Below are 17901 nucleotides of genomic sequence, written 5' to 3'. Positions count from 1 at the left end.
TAAGAGACAGAAGGCGTGATGATCGCATGGAGAGCGATCAGGACTATAGGGCAGAGGGGGGTGGGGGGGGGAGAGGAGGAGGAGGAGGAGGAGGAGGAGGTGCTCCCATTTCTTTGTAATGGATGAGGCTGACCTGTCAGATCAACCGGCGACCAGTACGGAACTTCGCGCACCCTTTCACAACGGTGGTTTGTGACATACATACTACCCCCATACACATTTTTAATTCTCCAATGGATGCCTGCCAGTGTTTGTCCTTCGACAGCCAAGAATAACAGCATGTTGGCCGTGTTTGGAAGGATTCGGTAATAACGTCGCCATAGTTTACGTATCCGTATTTACAGTATGCATTGCCACACTGATCTGTTACGTACATGTCGGTGCTTGTATACCCGCATCCGAGTCGCGCTATGTTGTATATATGCTGCAGCAACGCCCTTAAGCGGGTACTTCTTGATCACCCCTTATGATTGGACTCAAGTTTCTCCCATGGCCCATGATCGGGGGATGTGGAACATGCATGATGGAGCACCAGCACACTTTGCTGCTGATATAAGACGACATCTAGCGTACCCATGTGGTTCAAGACGGACAGGTCGAGCAGGGACTGTACCTTGGGTTGCAAGACCACCTGACCTCAATGTTACGGATTTTTCTGCAGGTGGGCATCTCAGGAGTGTAGTGTACAGCACTTCCGTTAATGTGGTTGAAAACTTGGAGCACCGAATTGTACAGTCTTCTCAAGATTTACGAGGTGATCGTGGCAGAGAGGAAGGGAGGGGGGGTTTGAAGGAATTCGTAATTCATTGCAGAGATGAGTGTAGTATTGCAAAGAAATGACTTACCCGGATACCTGTGCTCGTTAATGCGCCCGATCCCGGGACGGGAAGGCTCGATGGCCACGGTTCGAATCTGCACGGCGGATTAACGGTAAGGGTCGGTTTGTAGGCCAGCCCAGATGTGGCTTTTAGGTGATTTAGCTAAATATCAGGCTGGTATCCACGTCCCGCCTCAGATACACACTATGTTAACATTTAAAAAACTTTCTCACACTTGCACACATACTCTACTCCAGACTCAGGCAGGTGGGTGGGTGTGAATAGGACACTCGTGAACTTATGTGTCTCCTTAAACCAGTATTAAGCTCGGCAGCAAGTGAATGCGGGGCACATGTGATAAAGTGGATCCTAACATGTAAGCAGTGTTGTATTATTTTTATGATAGGCTATGAGTGAAATTGTAGCCCATTAACATGGAGACTGGATCGAAAAGTATATGTTTGAAATACCAGGGTTTGGAAAAAAATGTGAAAACATGGCGAGAAAGGTATGACTGTGCATAAATGCATGTGCTAGTCAAGTCTGCACATGGCACCGTTGTATTTGACTATGAATGGCACTTATGCAGTGCCCTCAATACGTTGCAAATGTCAGTCGTGGTCAGAACAGTATTTTGTAGTTGTGAGTGCATTATTTCGGAGCTAAGTGAATTCGAACGTGAACAAAATGTTGGTGGACTCGTAACCGTAACCGTAACCAAGACAGCTGGAGTGTGTGTTGTTTTAAGAGGAACAGTATCGAAGATATATATCGCTTACAGGGGAGTACGGAGTAACAGACGAAAGTCATTTGGTCAAAGTAGCCTTCTTACACTTTGTTTCTAACTTGTGACCGGGTTTACGTCTGGTGCACGGCGTCCCAAGCCTACGAGCAGAGAGCTTGCTGCCAAGAGTGAAACATGGAGGGTTGGTTATGATTTGGGCAGCATTGTCATGGTATTCATCGGACCCACGGTTACACTACAAGGTCGTATTACTGCCAACGAATATGTGACCTTTTTGGCTGATCATATCCACCCGGTACAACATTAGTTCCCCGATGGTGACAGGAACCCCTTCACAAAGCTCCCATAATTCAAGAGTGGTTTTTTTAGCACTAGGATGAACTGTCACATCTCCTCTGGCCACCACAATTACTGTATCTCAGTATTATTGAGCTTTTGCGGTCTACTTTAGAGAGAAGAGTGCATGATCACTATCCAACTTCATCACTGTTACCAGAAATTGCCACTGTTTTCAAGAAAGAATGGGACATTATTCCCTTGAAAGCCAGGCAGGATCTGTATTTATCCATTCCGGGACGACTGTAAGCTGTTTTGAATGCCAATGGTTTTCCTAGACCGTATTAGGCCTGGTAATGTAATGTGTTTTTCGTGTTTCCCTATTTTTGAAACTTCCTGGCATATTAAAACTGTGTGTCGGACCGAGACCCGAATTCGGGACCTTTGCTTTTCGCGGGCAAGTGCTCTACCAACTGAGCTACCCAAGCACGACTCACGCTCCATCCTCACAGCCTTACTTCTGCCAGTACCTCGTCTCCTACCTTCCAAACTTTACAGAAGCTCTCCTGCGAACCTTGCAGAACCAGCACTCCTGAAAGAAAGGATATTGCGGAGACATGGCTTACCCACAGCTTGGGAGATGTTTCCAGAATGAGAAACATCCCCCAGGCTTTGGCTAATCCATGTCTCCTTTCTTTCAGGAGTGCTGGTTCTGCAAGGTTCGCAGGAGAGCTTCAGTAAAGTTTGGAAGGTATGAGACGAGGTACTGGAAAGAAGTAAGGCTGTGAGGACGGGGCGTGAGTCGTGCTTGGGTAGCTCAGTTGGCAGAGCACTTGCCCGCGAAAGGCAAAGGTCCCGAGTTCGAGTCTCGGTCCGGCACACAGTTTTAATCTGCCAGAAAGTTTCATATCAGCGCACACTCCGCTGCAGAGTGAAAATCTCATTCTGAAATCCCTTTCCCTATTTCTGTCGACCTCCTATACATTTCAAGTGAGCTGCACAACATGTAATGCCGATGTCAGTGGCCGGGCGGGGTAGCCGAGCGGTCTAGGACGTCTTGTCACGGGACGCGAGGCTTCCCTTGTCGGAGGTTTGAGTCCTCCCTGTGGTGTGTGTGTGTGTGTGTGTGTGTGTGTGTGTGTGTGTGTGTGTGTGTGTGTGGGTGTGTGTCGTCCTTAGCGTAAGTTAGTTTAAGTTAGATTAAGTAGTGTGTAAGCTTAGGGACCGATGTGACCTCAACAGTTTGGTCTCATAAGACCTTACCACAAATTTACAATTTGCTGATGTCAGTGTCATCTCGTAACCATATATTCGCAGCTGTTTCTGAAACATCCCATTTACAGACTCATATTTATTATTATCGTATACCTTAACTTGCGTTAGTTTTCAGCTTTGGTCAAAATTGTCGCATGCACACACACACACACACACACACACACACACACACACACACACACAAAATACGAAAGAAACGAAGCAAAAATCTAATAACTGCTGCTATTAATGAAATACCGGAGCGGTGCTGGTGGAATATGCCACGAAGCATGAAGGAATGTTGTGCTGCGTGGCACGTGGCGCGTCGGGGGAAATGAGTGTGTGCACAGTTGCGGCGCACGACTCCCCAGACAGTCCTAAACAACCACAGCGCAGGCCGTCAGCCGACCGCCGGCGGGCATCGCAGTTCGCAGGTAGCGGCGACCACAGAGAGCACGAGCCAGATCTGTGTGCGGCCCCATCCCAGATAGCGGAGGTTGCGGTCGTGTGGCCGATACGCTCTGCGGCCGGGTCTGCCTCTCAGGCGAACACCGGCAGAGTTCTCGCGTTTCCAATACCACCGCACAATTCCCTCCGTGCGGTTACACTGCTTATTGTCTGCTCCTGTCGTACAAAATTCAAATCTATGTCCTGTACCTGACTGAAGATAACAACAAATACACGAATTCCACCTGAGTTAAGTGTTGGCGTAAATTTGGTACAATAGGGCAACTATGCTACCGCCTCTACTCACGCCGGCACAGTGGGTTGCGGAGCAGCTATCTGTTTACAAAATGGTTCTAATGGCTCTGAGCACTATGGGACTTAACATCTGAGGTCATCAGTCCCCTATGCTTAGAACTACGTAAACCCAACTAACCTAAGGACATCAAACACATCCATGCCCGAGGCAGGATTCGAACCTGCGACCGTAGCAGTCTCGCGGTTCCGGACTGAAGCGCCTAGAACCGCACGGCCACCGCGGCCGGCTATCTTTTTACAATTTGATCAAGTTTGACACGTATTACTTCGTTGAGGTCCTCTTCGATCACCGTTTTCAATACTACGGAAAAAGTAAGTGTTCCATTTGAAATCTTAGAATAAAAATTCGGCAGCTATAAACTTTGAAAACTTCTGCCCACATTGTCCGCTGTAAGTGCGAAAATCACACAGTGATATATTTACTGACACTGGATATCTTTTGGGTGGTCTGGCCTAGCTTCCTCACCCACGACATAACGATTTTGACTCTTGTCAGGTTGTGACAAGACAATGCAGTATGTTACACTGTTAAACAGCGTTTTTATTGACATATTTAATTTTGTTCCTTTTTACGAATACGATTTTTTCTTTGTTATGTATGATCAGTTTCAATACTGTGTAAAAATTATAAATGAAACACGAGAAGTGTTTGTTGAAAACGGAATATTATCTAAAACGTTTAAGAAGAATTTTGTAATGTTTGTTTAGCACACACACAAGCAGTGCCGAGGATTTTGTGCTATATCACGTCATTCAAAAACTCTGGGTGGTTAAAAAAATCTTTGGAGTGCAAATACTCTAACGACTGCAGCAGGCCGTAAGAAAGACGTGGTATAGCTGCGAATTAGAAAGGACGCAAGTTTGTGTTGCTCTGATGCAGCGAATATGTATGCAGCAATTTCTTGTGTTTGCGGGAGGCAATACAAGTTCTGAAATTGACATATATTAGTCCCCATTGGTATTTATATAACAGACTCTCCAACTCTTTATTTTCTTTTCTTTTTAAACCGTTTCATTTACTTTGTGATTTTTGTGTGTGTTATTATGTAAAATTAGTAATAAAAACTTCAAACAGCCACCATATTGCAACCATATTGCATATGCACGGTTTGTGACTAGCCAATAACTTGCGACCGACTGGGTAAGGCAATTTTTCCTTTACCCATATCTCTTGGACAGTATGTTCATCAAGATACACGGGACAATTCCGAGAGGTGGTGGCATGGCCCCCATCGCAGTTGACACAGTGGGGAGATGGAGGCGGCCAGTTGCCCTCGTGTGCATCCCTACCACAGGTTTCACATTTGCCTGGGTCTTGACAAGACGTTCTAGTGTGGTTGAAGCGATGACACTGGTAGCAGCTTATCTGAGTTCAGAATGTACCGTCGGACTGTGATAATTTCATTGCTTTGATCTTGGACGGAAGCACCACTCTATCAAGGGTGATAAAAAGAGTGCACGTGGGCACTAAGGTGGAATCTACCTTTTTCATCACCTGATGGACGGCAATGACACCCTGATTAGAGAGGTAAGATTGGATTTCGGCCTCCGTTAGACCGTTGGGCAGCCTAGTTTAAATAACACTACAGGAAGAATTCAGAGTTCTATGGGCATCGAAACAAACAGGGTAGTCGTGGAGAAGCGAGGTGGCAAGCAGTTCTTGTGCTTGAGAATCAGAAGTAGTCTCCAAAACCAAAGAGCCATTCCGTAAACGAGAGCAGGATTTCACACGGCCGGCAATTGCATCAACACGTTTCTGAATAATGAACGGATTTAACATGGTGTCCTCAGTGTGAGAGGCCACGATGAACTGTGGCGAATCGTTAGCCTCATTACGTTTACATTTCGTAGACGTTGATTGGGAAGAGGATTGGCTCATCGCGAGAAAATGCCCTATGTTTGCCAGCGTCTCCGATTGCGCGCTCCTTCCAACTGGGGGCCCCCTTCACAAGGAGGCGCACACGCCTTAGGTTGTGGTTCACACCTCAGGTCACACTTCCCTAATACCTGACAGAGGGACCAATTGGAAATTTGGGAAGGTTGCAGCTCAGGCAGTCAGTCCTCCCTGGGCTTGGCCTGTACCAGGGGTACGTACGAACCCTACCTGTCAACACGGGGCTCGGAATTACTCGGTACCCAGTCACCTGTTAAGCATCAGACGCGTGGCCCGACCTTCACAAGCGCACAGAGAGGACGAAGAAAATGAGGAACCTCAAACGCCAAAGGGGAGGAACGAGAGAAGAAGGGAAACAGAGAAAGGAAAACGAAACGAAAAACGGTAGTGAGACTGTTCTTAGTCAGCGACAGACACTGCAGAACATTCCCAATAACACCCCAGAGATGTTCCCCAAGGGAGGGGAAAAAGAGAAACAAGAGGATAGATATGCAGCATGGAAGGGAAAAGATGCTGTAAAGGTTGGGGCCCCATGCTGGCCAAGGACGAACCCACCAAAGAGTGGTGAGCCCCCTAGAGAGGTGGACGGGGGGGGGGGGGGGGGGGGCAGACGCTCACCTACTCACCTGAAGATGGTTGGACGGCTGCCAGCCGAAATGCTGTGGCAAGAAGTCAACATGATCCGGTTGCAATCCCGGAACTTAACGGAATAATGACTAACTTTTTAAATTAATATTAAAAATATTATTACAAATTTCATTCCTATTCAAATACACTAATTAAATTTATGTGGTTTTGCTAATTTGATTTATCGACGTCTTGTCTGTCGTATTCAACATAGCCATAGTATGTAACATTTATTTTGTAATCATGAACCTTTTAAAAAAGTAAGATTCAGTGTGAAATTTAAGTATTTGGAAAAGTTTGTCTATCAACATTCGTGATCCATCCAGTTTTCATTTTTTCTAACGTTATTTTGAAGAATCATGAAGTTCTGACTATGAACTTTGACTTAACTAAATACACTCCTGGAAATGGAAAAAAGAACACATTGACACCGGTGTGTCAGACCCACCATACTTGCTCCGGACACTGCGAGAGGGCTGTACAAGCAATGATCACACGCACGGCACAGCAGACACACCAGGAACCGCGGTGTTGGCCGTCGAATGGCGCTAGCTGCGCAGCATTTGTGCACCGCCGCCGTCAGTGTCAGCCAGTTTGCCGTGGCATACGGAGCTCCATCGCAGTCTTTAACACTGGTGGCATGCCGCGACAGCGTGGACGTGAACCGTATGTGCAGTTGACGGACTTTGAGCGAGGGCGTATAGTGGGCATGCGGGAGGCCGGGTGGACGTACCGCCGAATTGCTCAACACGTGGGGCGTGAGGTCTCCACAGTACATCGATGTTGTCGCCAGTGGTCGGCGGAAGGTGCACGTGCCCGTCGACCTGGGACCGGACCGCAGCGACGCACGGATGCACGCCAAGACCGTAGGATCCTACGCAGTGCCGTAGGGGACCGCACCGCCACTTCCCAGCAAATTAGGGACACTGTTGCTCCTGGGGTATCGGCGAGGACCATTCGCAACCGTCTCCATGAAGCTGGGCTACGGTCCCGCACACCGTTAGGCCGTCTTCCGCTCACGCCCCAACATCGTGCAGCCCGCCTCCAGTGGTGTCGCGACAGGCGTGAATGGAGGGACGAATGGAGACGTGTCGTCTTCAGCGATGAGAGTCACTTCTGCCTTGGTGCCAATGATGGTCGTATGCGTGTTTGGCGCCGTGCAGGTGAGCGCCACAATCAGGACTGCATACGACCGAGGCACACAGGGCCAACACCCGGCATCATGGTGTGGGGAGCGATCTCCTACACTGGCCGTACACCACTGGTGATCGTCGAGGGGACACTCAATAGTGCACGGTACATCCAAACCGTCATCGAACCCGTCGTTCTACCATTCCTAGACCGGCAAGGGAACTTGCTGTTCCAACAGGACAATGCACGTCCGCATGTATCCCGTGCCACCCAACGTGCTCTAGAAGGTGTAAGTCAACTACCCTGGCCAGCAAGATCTCCGGATCTGTCCCCCATTGAGCATGTTTGGGACTGGATGAAGCGTCGTCTCACGCGGTTTGCACGTCCAGCACGAACGCTGGTCCAACTGAGGCGCCAGGTGGAAATGGCATGGCAAGCCGTTCCACAGGACTACATCCAGCATCTCTACGATCGTCTCCATGGGAGAATAGCAGCCTGCATTGCTGCGAAAGGTGGATATACACTGTACTAGTGCCGACATTGTGCATGCTCTGTTGCCTGTGTCTATGTGCCTGTGGTTCTGTCAGTGTGATCATGTGATGTATCTGACCCCAGGAATGTGTCAATAAAGTTTCCCCTTCCTGGGACAATGAATTCACGGTGTTCTTATTTCAATTTCCAGGAGTGTATTTCGTGATCGCTTAAATATGAAAAAATTACTCCCACCCAATTAGTGGGCAGGCTTTATCAGTACTCGTGTTATTATGTGAAATTAAGTTGGACTGTAACCGACTGGGTTTAGAAACAAACTAGCTGATAATAACCCGCTTCGCTGGGGTTTAAGTTTAGTTTTCTGTTAGCAGTCTTATAAATGTAACAACGAACGAAAACTGCAGTGAAAGACACACACACACACACACACACACACAATATATATGTACCTATATATATTTTATGCTTGTCCGACACGTGAACCGCAACGCAGAGCAGACCATGTGAGGGACAGGGTTCCTACAAATTAACTCTGGAATGTTTGGAGCTGACCATTATTGATTGTAATACTATAAGCTAATTTCATAGGACACTGTAATCGTGAAAATAAGTCAAAAAAAGTTTTGCAACACCTAGATTTCTAGAGTTCCAGAACCTGTACAGAAAACCGGAATAGAGATCAAAATAAACGTCATTTCCGCCCTTTTTATTGCTCGTGAAAACCACACGCTGCATGTTGTACCACCATACAGGAAGACCTTCAGAGATGGTGGCCCAGTTTGCTGTACACACAGGTACCTGAGATTCCCAGTAACACGTCCTCTTGCATTGATGCATGCCTGTATTCGTCGTGGCATACTATCCACAAGTTCATCAAGGCACTGTTGGTCCAGATTGTCCCACTCCTCAACGGCAATTCGGCGTAGATCCGTCAGAGTGGTTGGTGGGTCACGTCGTCCATAAACAGCCCTTTTCAATCTATCTCAGGTATGTTCGATAGGGTTCATGTCTGGAGAAAATGTGGCCACTCTAGTCGAGCGATATCGTTATCCTGAAGGAAGTCATTCACAAGATGTGCACGATGGGGGCGTGAATTGTCGTCCATGAAGACGAATGCCTCGCCAATATGCCGGCCCTGGAGGCCGAGCGGTTCTAGGCGCTACAGTCTGGAACCGCGCGACCGCTACGGTCGCAGGTTCGAATCCTGCCTCGGGCATGGATGTGTGTGATGTCCTTAGGTTAGTTAGGTTTAAGTAGTTCTAAGTTCTAGGGGACTGATGACCTCAGATGTTGAGTCCCATAGTGCTCAGAGCCATTTGAACCTCGCCAAAATGCTGCCGATATTGTTGCACTATCGGTCTGAGGATGGCATTTAAGTATCTACGCAAGCCTGTCGTGGGAAAATGTTCATAAGGAATTTACCCACTTTGCTGATGGCGTAAGTCTAGGTGTGATTGCTATTGTAACAGAGCAGCCAGAAAGTCAGCTGGAGTATTATCTGTATCTAAAGGATATTTTCAGATTTTTTGCCTTTTCATTTTCGTTTATTAAACATTACTCTAATATTTGTATATTAGAATGACGTAAATGCGTCTACGTAAGGGTTGGTGCAGGCTAGTTTTGGCGCGAGTATGGGTAGCCATTCAGAATTGAGACGGTTCCCGCTCGTTACCTGATAGTTATATTGGGAGTGAGGCTGGAAGACGGGAGTCGCTCGCTAGATTTGAAAGCGGATGGTCATGTTACAAGTGGGAGTCAAAATAATGTGTAAAATGAAGGAATATCGAGCTCCTCGCGTTTGATACGGACAGTTTTGAGAAGCTTGGAAGATTTAGAGCTATTTGTTGGAATGATATTCGGGTGTGAAAATTTGGCCTTTGTAATATCCGCATGGCATGTTTCAGTATTCAACCACTGAGCGTTATTGGCGAGCAATTTCTTTTTTGAAATCCACCAGAAGGACCGGATGTAATAACTCATGTTAGTGGTGAACTTAATGACTGTGGAAACGTTGTTTAACTCGGGTCGGATTTGGATAGATTTCTGGCTGCTGTGTGTGCGAAATGAGTATGAATTTGTAAACCTGACGAAAGTAACCAATAGTTTAAATGTGGGCTGAATAGTACCGTTTCTTTGGTTATAAGAACAAATAAACATTTTTGTGTGAAAATCTCGTACATTTTTTTTCTAGAAGCCAATAAAGTCCGATAAATTTTTTATTGACAGTTTTTCCACAGAACTTTATTTTATTACTAGAGTTCGCTGTCTCAGTAATTGTAGATATTAGATGGTGTTTTTAACCACACTGCTTTTACGTCATCTTGTAAGTATCTAAGTGAAGGGACATCGAGCAGACGCCGCTCTGAGGTAGGTGAAATTTAATTTGCAGCCTGTACACGGAATCGAAAAACCCCCAGTAGAAACTGGATGTACGTAATCACAGTCGATTATATATTATACTGTACGTTGTGGAAATGTTACGAGGCCATTGTATGTTACGTTTCCGCGATTCCCCTCAATCGCTGCAGTGAAATACCAGATGGTTGTTTATCAAGGGAAGTGCTCATTCATTACTCCATTGTATTCCAATCCCTGCTAGTGCTAGATGCACACGAAGTCTATGGGATGTTCAGCTCTGACCACAAAACATTACAGCAAGGTCGTATTTGCCATCAGAGGACAGCCTGAGATCAAATGTTATGGCGTGCTTGACGGCTACGTCACAGGGTAATGTGTGTGGGCAGTTAGAGGACGAGAAGTGGGTGGATCCCTGGCGTGCGCGTCGACCGCGCCACGCCGCGGCCTCATTACGGAGTCTGGCAGCTCCGTCTGGACGGGCCAGCCCGTGGCCTCAGGCGAGTCGGCGCCCGGCCGCCATCTCCATACCAAATGAGGCGCCGCGGGCCGCCCCACAAGTGGCTGGCAGCGCGCCCGCCAGTCTGCTCCGCTTAGGCGGGCGCGCATCACCGACACCCGGCCAGCCACTTGCTGCGCGGCGCCGGGCCAATCGCCTTCCAGCGCCTGAGCCGAGGGGATATGCCCCGCATACTGCCCACCCGGCTACTGCCCGAACTACGCAAGAAAGTAGCTCTGCAGCGGCGAACAGGTACGCTCCTTAGCTATCGTGCCGAAACCAGCGCCGCTACGTACACTGTCTGACAAAAAAAGTGAAGCACCCAGAAGTCGTGGTCGGATGTCAACGGAACTTCGTAGCACATCATTGGCGGTTATCTGAATGATTAGAGTCTACATCCATGTTACAGGTGAAATGGCCAGTAGAGTGCATTAATGTTGTTCGTGCTTAGCCCTTTCGCTGGAGCCGGCCGTTGTGGCCGAGCGGCCGCGCGGGATTAGCCGAGCAGTCTCAGGCGCTGCAGTCATGGACTGTGCGGCTGGTCCCGGCGGAGGTTCGAGTCCTCCCTCGGGCATGGGTGTGTGTGTGTGTGTGTGTGTGTGTGTGTGTGTGTGTGTGTGTGTGTGTGTCCTTAGGATAATGTAGGTCAACTAGGGAGTAAGCTTAGGGACTGATGACCTTAGCAGTTAAGTCCCATAAGATTTCACACACATTTGAACAATTCTGTTTTCACCCGGATGAGTTCCGAGGCAGTCCTTGCTAAACGAGGTATAGTGTCTTTTCGTAGCTATATTAATTACAGAGATGCTGGTATAAACTTCGCTCCTCAAGTTCATCTATAATAATTTCTGCTGCTAGTATCGTAATTCTAAAAGAGATGAATTCAAAAACGTTTGACTTACAAAACGCTATAACTAGTGTCGGAGTAATTACAATATTCAAAAGTTAAGGTTTATCTTTTTGTCGGGTAGGGATGCTAATATAAAATGAAAACAGAGGAATTGTACTTTCGTTCTGTCTGTGCCATTCACATGTGTCGTGTGCTGGTTAGTTTAAACAATTTTAATACATTTTAATTCTGTTTTCGCCGCGTGGGATTAGCCGAGCGGTCTAAGGCGCTACAGTCATGGACTGTGAGGCTGGTCCCGGTGGAGGTTCGAGTCCTCCCTCGGTCGTGTGTGTGTGTGTGTGTGTGGGGGGGGGGGGGGTGTTTGTCCTCAGGATAATTTAGGTTAAGTAGTGTGTAAGCTTAGGGACTGATGACCTCAGCAGTTAAGTCCCATAAGATTTCACACACATTTGAACTTTTTTGTAGCCGAGCGGTTCTAGGCGCTTCAGTCTGGAACCGCGCTGCTGCCACGGTCGCAGGTTCGAATCCTGCCTCGGGCTTGGATGTGTGTGCTGTCCTTAGGCTAGTTAGGTTTAAGTAGATCTAAGTCTAAGGGACTGATGACCTCAGATGTTAAGTCCCATAGTGCTCAGAGCCATTTGAGACCCTTTCTCTGGTATGGGTGTGTTACACAGCAGGCAACGCCGTTTCCCAAGTCTGTGGACGGACATGTCTATTCGTGCCACTTGGGTTTTTCTACAGTGCTATAAACTAAAACTAAACTTCGTCCGAACAGGCCTCGGAAGGGCCCACCGGCACCGACCGGCCGCCGAGTCATCCTCAGTCCACCGGCGTCACTGGGTGCGGATATGGAGGGGCATGTGGTTAGGACATCGCTCTCCCGGCCGTATGTCAGTTTACGAGACCGGAGTCGCTACTTCTCAATTAAGTAGCTGCTCAGTTTGCCTCACAAGGGCTGAGTGTACCCCGCTTTGCCAACAGCGCTCGGCAGACCGGATGGTCACCCATCCGAGTCCGACAGCGCCTAACTTCGGCGATCTGACGGGAACCGCTGTTACTACCTCGGCAAGGCCGTCGGTTCCCTACAGTGCTACGAATGCGTCCTGAGCCGCCAATCCTCTCACCGCTGCGGCTACTTCCATATCTCTGTGAATAAAAAGTTTCGGATATTTAATCATACAACGTACGTGATTTACTGAATGCTATCATTTGCAAAAAAACCTCGAAATCTCAACTCGTGTACGAGATATGACGATTGTAACGACCAGATGATTCTTGATGTGCAAGAATGTGAATGGCCGCGTCTCGCGCGACCGCCCTTCGGATATACAAACCAATAACTCGAGAACGAAATGAGATATCCTTCCGTGTTTAATTTTAAATAAAATTTTATATTACCTACATTTAATTCACTGCAGTGCATGAGCCAAGAACGACCATAGGTAAAGTTTACGCAATGCTTTTTTATCTTTGCAAAATCTTTACAATTTCGCGCTATGTTTTACTTAATTTGATGCACCACAGTTAATATCGCACATAACGAAAAGAAATTCAGTTCTTTTTTTCCAGTGAAGATGTCAGACTGTAAGATGTGCAAAATTTAAATTTTTTCAGCAACTAGTTTTCGAAAAATCGGTTGATAAGTATTTAATATCGACCGTAACGCCGTCTCTCAGCACAGAGACAGCATTTGGCGAACAGTACAGTCACAGCAAAAGCCGCCTCAGCACCGAATGCAAAGAGCGTGTCTGTAGCAGCGAAAGGGTTAGTGTTCTTAAAATGCCTGGTGTTGTGGGGTCCTGCCCACACATCTCTTATAGGGTGCCTAAAGGATGCTGCCTTCTCAAATAGCTATACAAAAATTCAAGCAAATCACATTAATGGTTTTTATTACAATGAAATAGATTGACAATACTTAAGTTGCGACATGCAAATAATCAATGTTCTTCACTACATACAATGTCCATGTAAGCAATTGACATCAGCCCCAATTCTCAGTATATTCTCAGTATAACAGCTCGTCTACTGCCGGGTCTGCTGGTGTTCGTTTTCTACTGTCCACTACTGTCCGGCCGAGGTTCGTGGGAGCGGCACTTACATTCTCTTCTTGTAGAGGCCGCTCCTGTCATGGTGACGTCCTAGTCAGCGAACTATTGGCTGACGTCGTCTCACAGCCTTCTCTGCCCTAGCGTTCTTCATCTTCGTTGCGTCGCTTGTCGTTACGCCGGAGCATGTGTGAGAGGGATGAACAGTATCAGATGCTGAACAAGGACAAAAAGATGCCACACACTCGCGTGTGAGTGTGTGATCAGCACCTGGAGCCTGTAATATTCAACGGCGACGCAACTTCTGTGTGGCATCGTCAATGTGAGGGTGCGAGGGTTACGGTAAACGGTTTGTGATGAATCAGAATGAAGGTTATGGAACCCTCAGGAGAGGTTCCATGCTGTGACTGTAGACATGTTAGTCCGTCGGAGAGAAGTCGCCATGGAGCCTGTAGTATTCAATCGCGACGCAATTTCTGTGTCGCATCGTCCGTGTGAGGGTGCAAGGGTTACTGTAAATGGGTTGTGGTGCATAGGAAACAAGTTACTGGAATATCAGGAGGGGGTCAATGCGGTGACCGTCCCCATATTAGTCTCTCAGAGAGAAATCGGCATGGTGCCTCATTGTGGTCTCCATTTGACTAGCTGGTTGAGTCGTGCCAGATCCAGATATGTGAGGCGTCCATGTGAGGATGTCCTGGTGTTACAATGCATGGGACAGTGAGGGTAGGTATACTCGTCGCCAAGGTTCCGGTCGATTACGATTCGCCGCCACAAGAGAGTATCACCATATTGTGCACCAATCGCATTGCAACCGACTGACATTTGTGCCTGTCTTTCGAGAACATGTAATGGACAACTCTGCTATATTCTGTGACATCCTGCACTAGCCGCAGCTGCACTACAGTATTACTGTCCCATGGGTTGACTGTTGTTAACACCACAACACTAACACCTGCATCTGAAGTGGTGCCGTAAGTGGGAAGTATGGAGTGACGATGAATCGTGGTCCTGCACTATACTGGATGACCATCACCGGCAACTATGGTGATCACCTGCAGAAACATCCCATTCCTCCAATTTTTTAGAGAGGCACAGTGCTGTTCAAATGGCTCTGAGCACTATGGGACTTAACTTCTGAGGTCATCATCCCCTAGAACTTAGAACTTCTTAAAACTAACTAACGTAAGGACATCACACACATCCATGCCCGAGGCAGGATTCGAACCTGCGACCGTTACGGTCGCGCGGTTCCAGACTGTAGCGCCTAGAACCGCTCGGCCACCCCGGCCGGCTACAGCGCTGTTATTCCTGGCGCCGTAGTGTGAGGAACCAGTGAGTATGATTTCAGGCATAACTGCAACTTCAATTTCCTACTGACTTCAATTAGACGGGTAAAACTAATAACTAATGAGTAGATTATGATTCGAATTTGGTAAAGCTTCCTGCAAGAGGGACAGCGCCTCGGTCTGTTAATCCTCCCAGGTGTAGCTGTTGCTGTTTAGACTACTAGACTAGAGCCAATAGCATCCCGAACTTGGCGTTTATCCATTATACCATACGACAATGCAATCTGCCCGATTGCATTCACCACTGTAGCGACTAACAAATACGCTGCCAACGCTGTGGGATAAGTTGTAGGAGGATTTCTCCGAGAACGCAAGATCTGGCCTCTCAGCACGCCAGTGACGATGAATGCCCACTGCCAACTGAGGCGGTGGCGGTTTCTGGTCAACGGAAGTCGATGCAAAGGCATGCGAGGTACCATTCTAGCCCTCAGGAGGCGACGTAGAACCATCGACACAGAACGTCCACACCCTTGTAGGGCTCGAAAGGCGAGCCAACACTGTGGACGAAGCTGTTCTTTCTGTTACGGCCGTGCAGACAATATGGCGGACATCAGGCGCGGTGGTCACATTATGTGGTCCATTACCTGCCCGTTGCTGCGTACGACCCTCTTCTATCCACTTCTTCCACACATTGTCGTGGCAGCGCACCCCGCACGAGCTGCAATATCACAGTACAACAAACCCATTTCCAGGAGACTAGTCATTTTTCCCTATTCATATTCACTCGCATGCAGAAATTGCGCCCTGTGACGTCAACGAGCATACCGGAACTTCCTTGCACATTTCCACTTCGTATGGCAGCTCAGCAGCGACTGAGCTTGGCCTAACAGCGACCTGTCCGAGCACACAAGAAAAACGCCCACTGATGGGCCTAAGCGTATTTGGATGCCATCTCCCTACAATCGTAATCAGTTATCGTGGTACCACTGTTCCTCACATTCTGCGATTCTGGAGTGACAACACCTTCATGGCAGTTTTCACAGACGCTAGTGTAGTTTATTAAAACAGTGTTGGGTTTGGATGTCAATGGGAGTGTAAGGCAACAGTTAAAGTGTTGGTTTACTGACCTCCCAGATGAGCCTGAAGTCGCGCTGCTCGACTCTCAGCAGCTCGCAGGTGGAGCGCGTCACCACGGTCGCCTCCCGCGGCGCGTCCCACAGTACGGACTCGCCGAACGTCGCCCCCACACCCATGCTGCACAGCGTCACCGGCGTCTGGAACACACGAGGCAACCCCACTGACGATCGACACCTCAGTGAAAAGGGTACGAGGTACTAAATACATCAGGTACAAATTAATAAATTTATTCATAGAAAAATATAGTGTGAGCCGTGCGCTGCTCGTGTTTGTGTCTTTGCGGTACTGCAGTGCCGTTTCTTATTCGATTTACTGGCGTCACTAAGTCGCTGGATTGCCTGCCCGTGAGTGGCAGCAGCAGCGCTTATCGATAAGAGCACTGTCATACTATCTCTGGAGCGACCGCTAGTTCAGGGTGTCCACAATGAGACTCCCAACATTTTAATATCCTATATCTTTCTCATTTCAGATGATGGACCTGTGAATCCTAAAGGGGCAGACAGAGCAACTCAACAAGTTCGTAATGTGCAAATTTGATACGCCATCAAATCAATTGTTTTAGCAAAATGGAGGATATGAAGGAGTGTGCACAAGTGGTCTGGTGGTATGCAGAGACAAAATCGGCGACCTAAGTGCAAAGAAACTTTCGTCGAGTTTACAACAAAGCGCCCCCGTCGTTCAAGACTATAAAGAAGTGGTGTGATCTGTTTTTGGCTACTGGGAGTGTTACGAAAGGGCATGGTGGTGGCGAGCCTGGCATCAGCGAACATAATGTGGAACAAGTGCGGCGGTCATTCGAACAAAGTCCACAGAAGTCAGTGCGACAGGCAGCACGAGAACTTCGTATGAAACGTTCAACAGTGCACAAAGTGCTTCATCAGCGATTACGTTTGTACGCATATAAAGTGCAGGTTGTGCAAGAAATTAAGCCTGATGATCGACCAAAGCGAGAAAAATTTGCATGTGTCATGTTAGATCGCATTGCCGAAGAAGAGACATTTTTATCACGCGGGATGTTTACTGACGAGGCAACCTTTCAAGTGTCAGGGGCTGTCAATCGTCACAATGTGCGCATCTGGGGGTCCGAAAATCCACATGCACCTAGGGAACACATGCGCGACAGTCCGAAAGTTAATGTGTAGTGTGGTTTGATGATAAATCGCATTGTTGGGCCGTTTTTCTTTCAGGAGCCGACTGTGGATGGAGCCATCTACCTGGACATGTTGGAACAATTTGCCGTGCCACAGATAACAGACCTGCACCCAAATGTGATGTTTCAACAGGACGGTGCACCACCCCATTGGAGCCTTGATGTCCGAAAATTTTTAAATGACACATTCCCGCAACGATGGATTGGCCGTGGACGAAACAAATGGTTCAAATGGCTCTGAGCACTATGGAAATTAACATCTGAGGTCATCAGTCCCCTAGAACTTAGAACTACTTAAACCGAACTAACCTAAGGACATCACACACATCCATGCCCGAGGCAGGATTCGAACCTGCGACCGTAGTAGTCACGCGGTTCCGCATTGAAGCGCCTAGAACCGCTTGGCCACCGCGGCCGGCGGCCGTGGACGTCCAATTCCTTGGCCGCCACGTTCGTCCGACATAGCGCCCCCCCCCCCCCCCCCCCTCGATTTTTTCTTGTGGGGTTATGTGAAAGACCGGGTGTACGCTACACCAGTAAAGGACCCGCAAGACTTGAAACAGCGCATAAGAATTGT

General features: G+C 48.0%; 1 protein-coding gene across 1 annotated transcript in view; it reads right to left on the bottom strand.

Annotated features, from left to right (window-relative positions):
• LOC126253115 (rap guanine nucleotide exchange factor 4) overlaps positions 1 to 16307 on the bottom strand; it is a 468034-nt gene extending 451727 nt beyond the window's left edge. Inside the window, exon 1 of the mRNA XM_049954233.1 lies at positions 16165 to 16307. Coding sequence (XP_049810190.1) covers positions 16165 to 16290 — 126 coding nt within the window. The 5' untranslated portion in view covers positions 16291 to 16307. The remainder of the gene's footprint in view (positions 1 to 16164) is intronic.
• Positions 16308 to 17901: the final 1594 nt, after the last annotated feature.

Source organism: Schistocerca nitens, chromosome 4, assembly GCF_023898315.1.
Source record: "Schistocerca nitens isolate TAMUIC-IGC-003100 chromosome 4, iqSchNite1.1, whole genome shotgun sequence".
Taxonomy (NCBI): domain Eukaryota; kingdom Metazoa; phylum Arthropoda; class Insecta; order Orthoptera; family Acrididae; genus Schistocerca; species Schistocerca nitens.
This window is presented reverse-complemented; position numbering and strand designations above follow the sequence as displayed.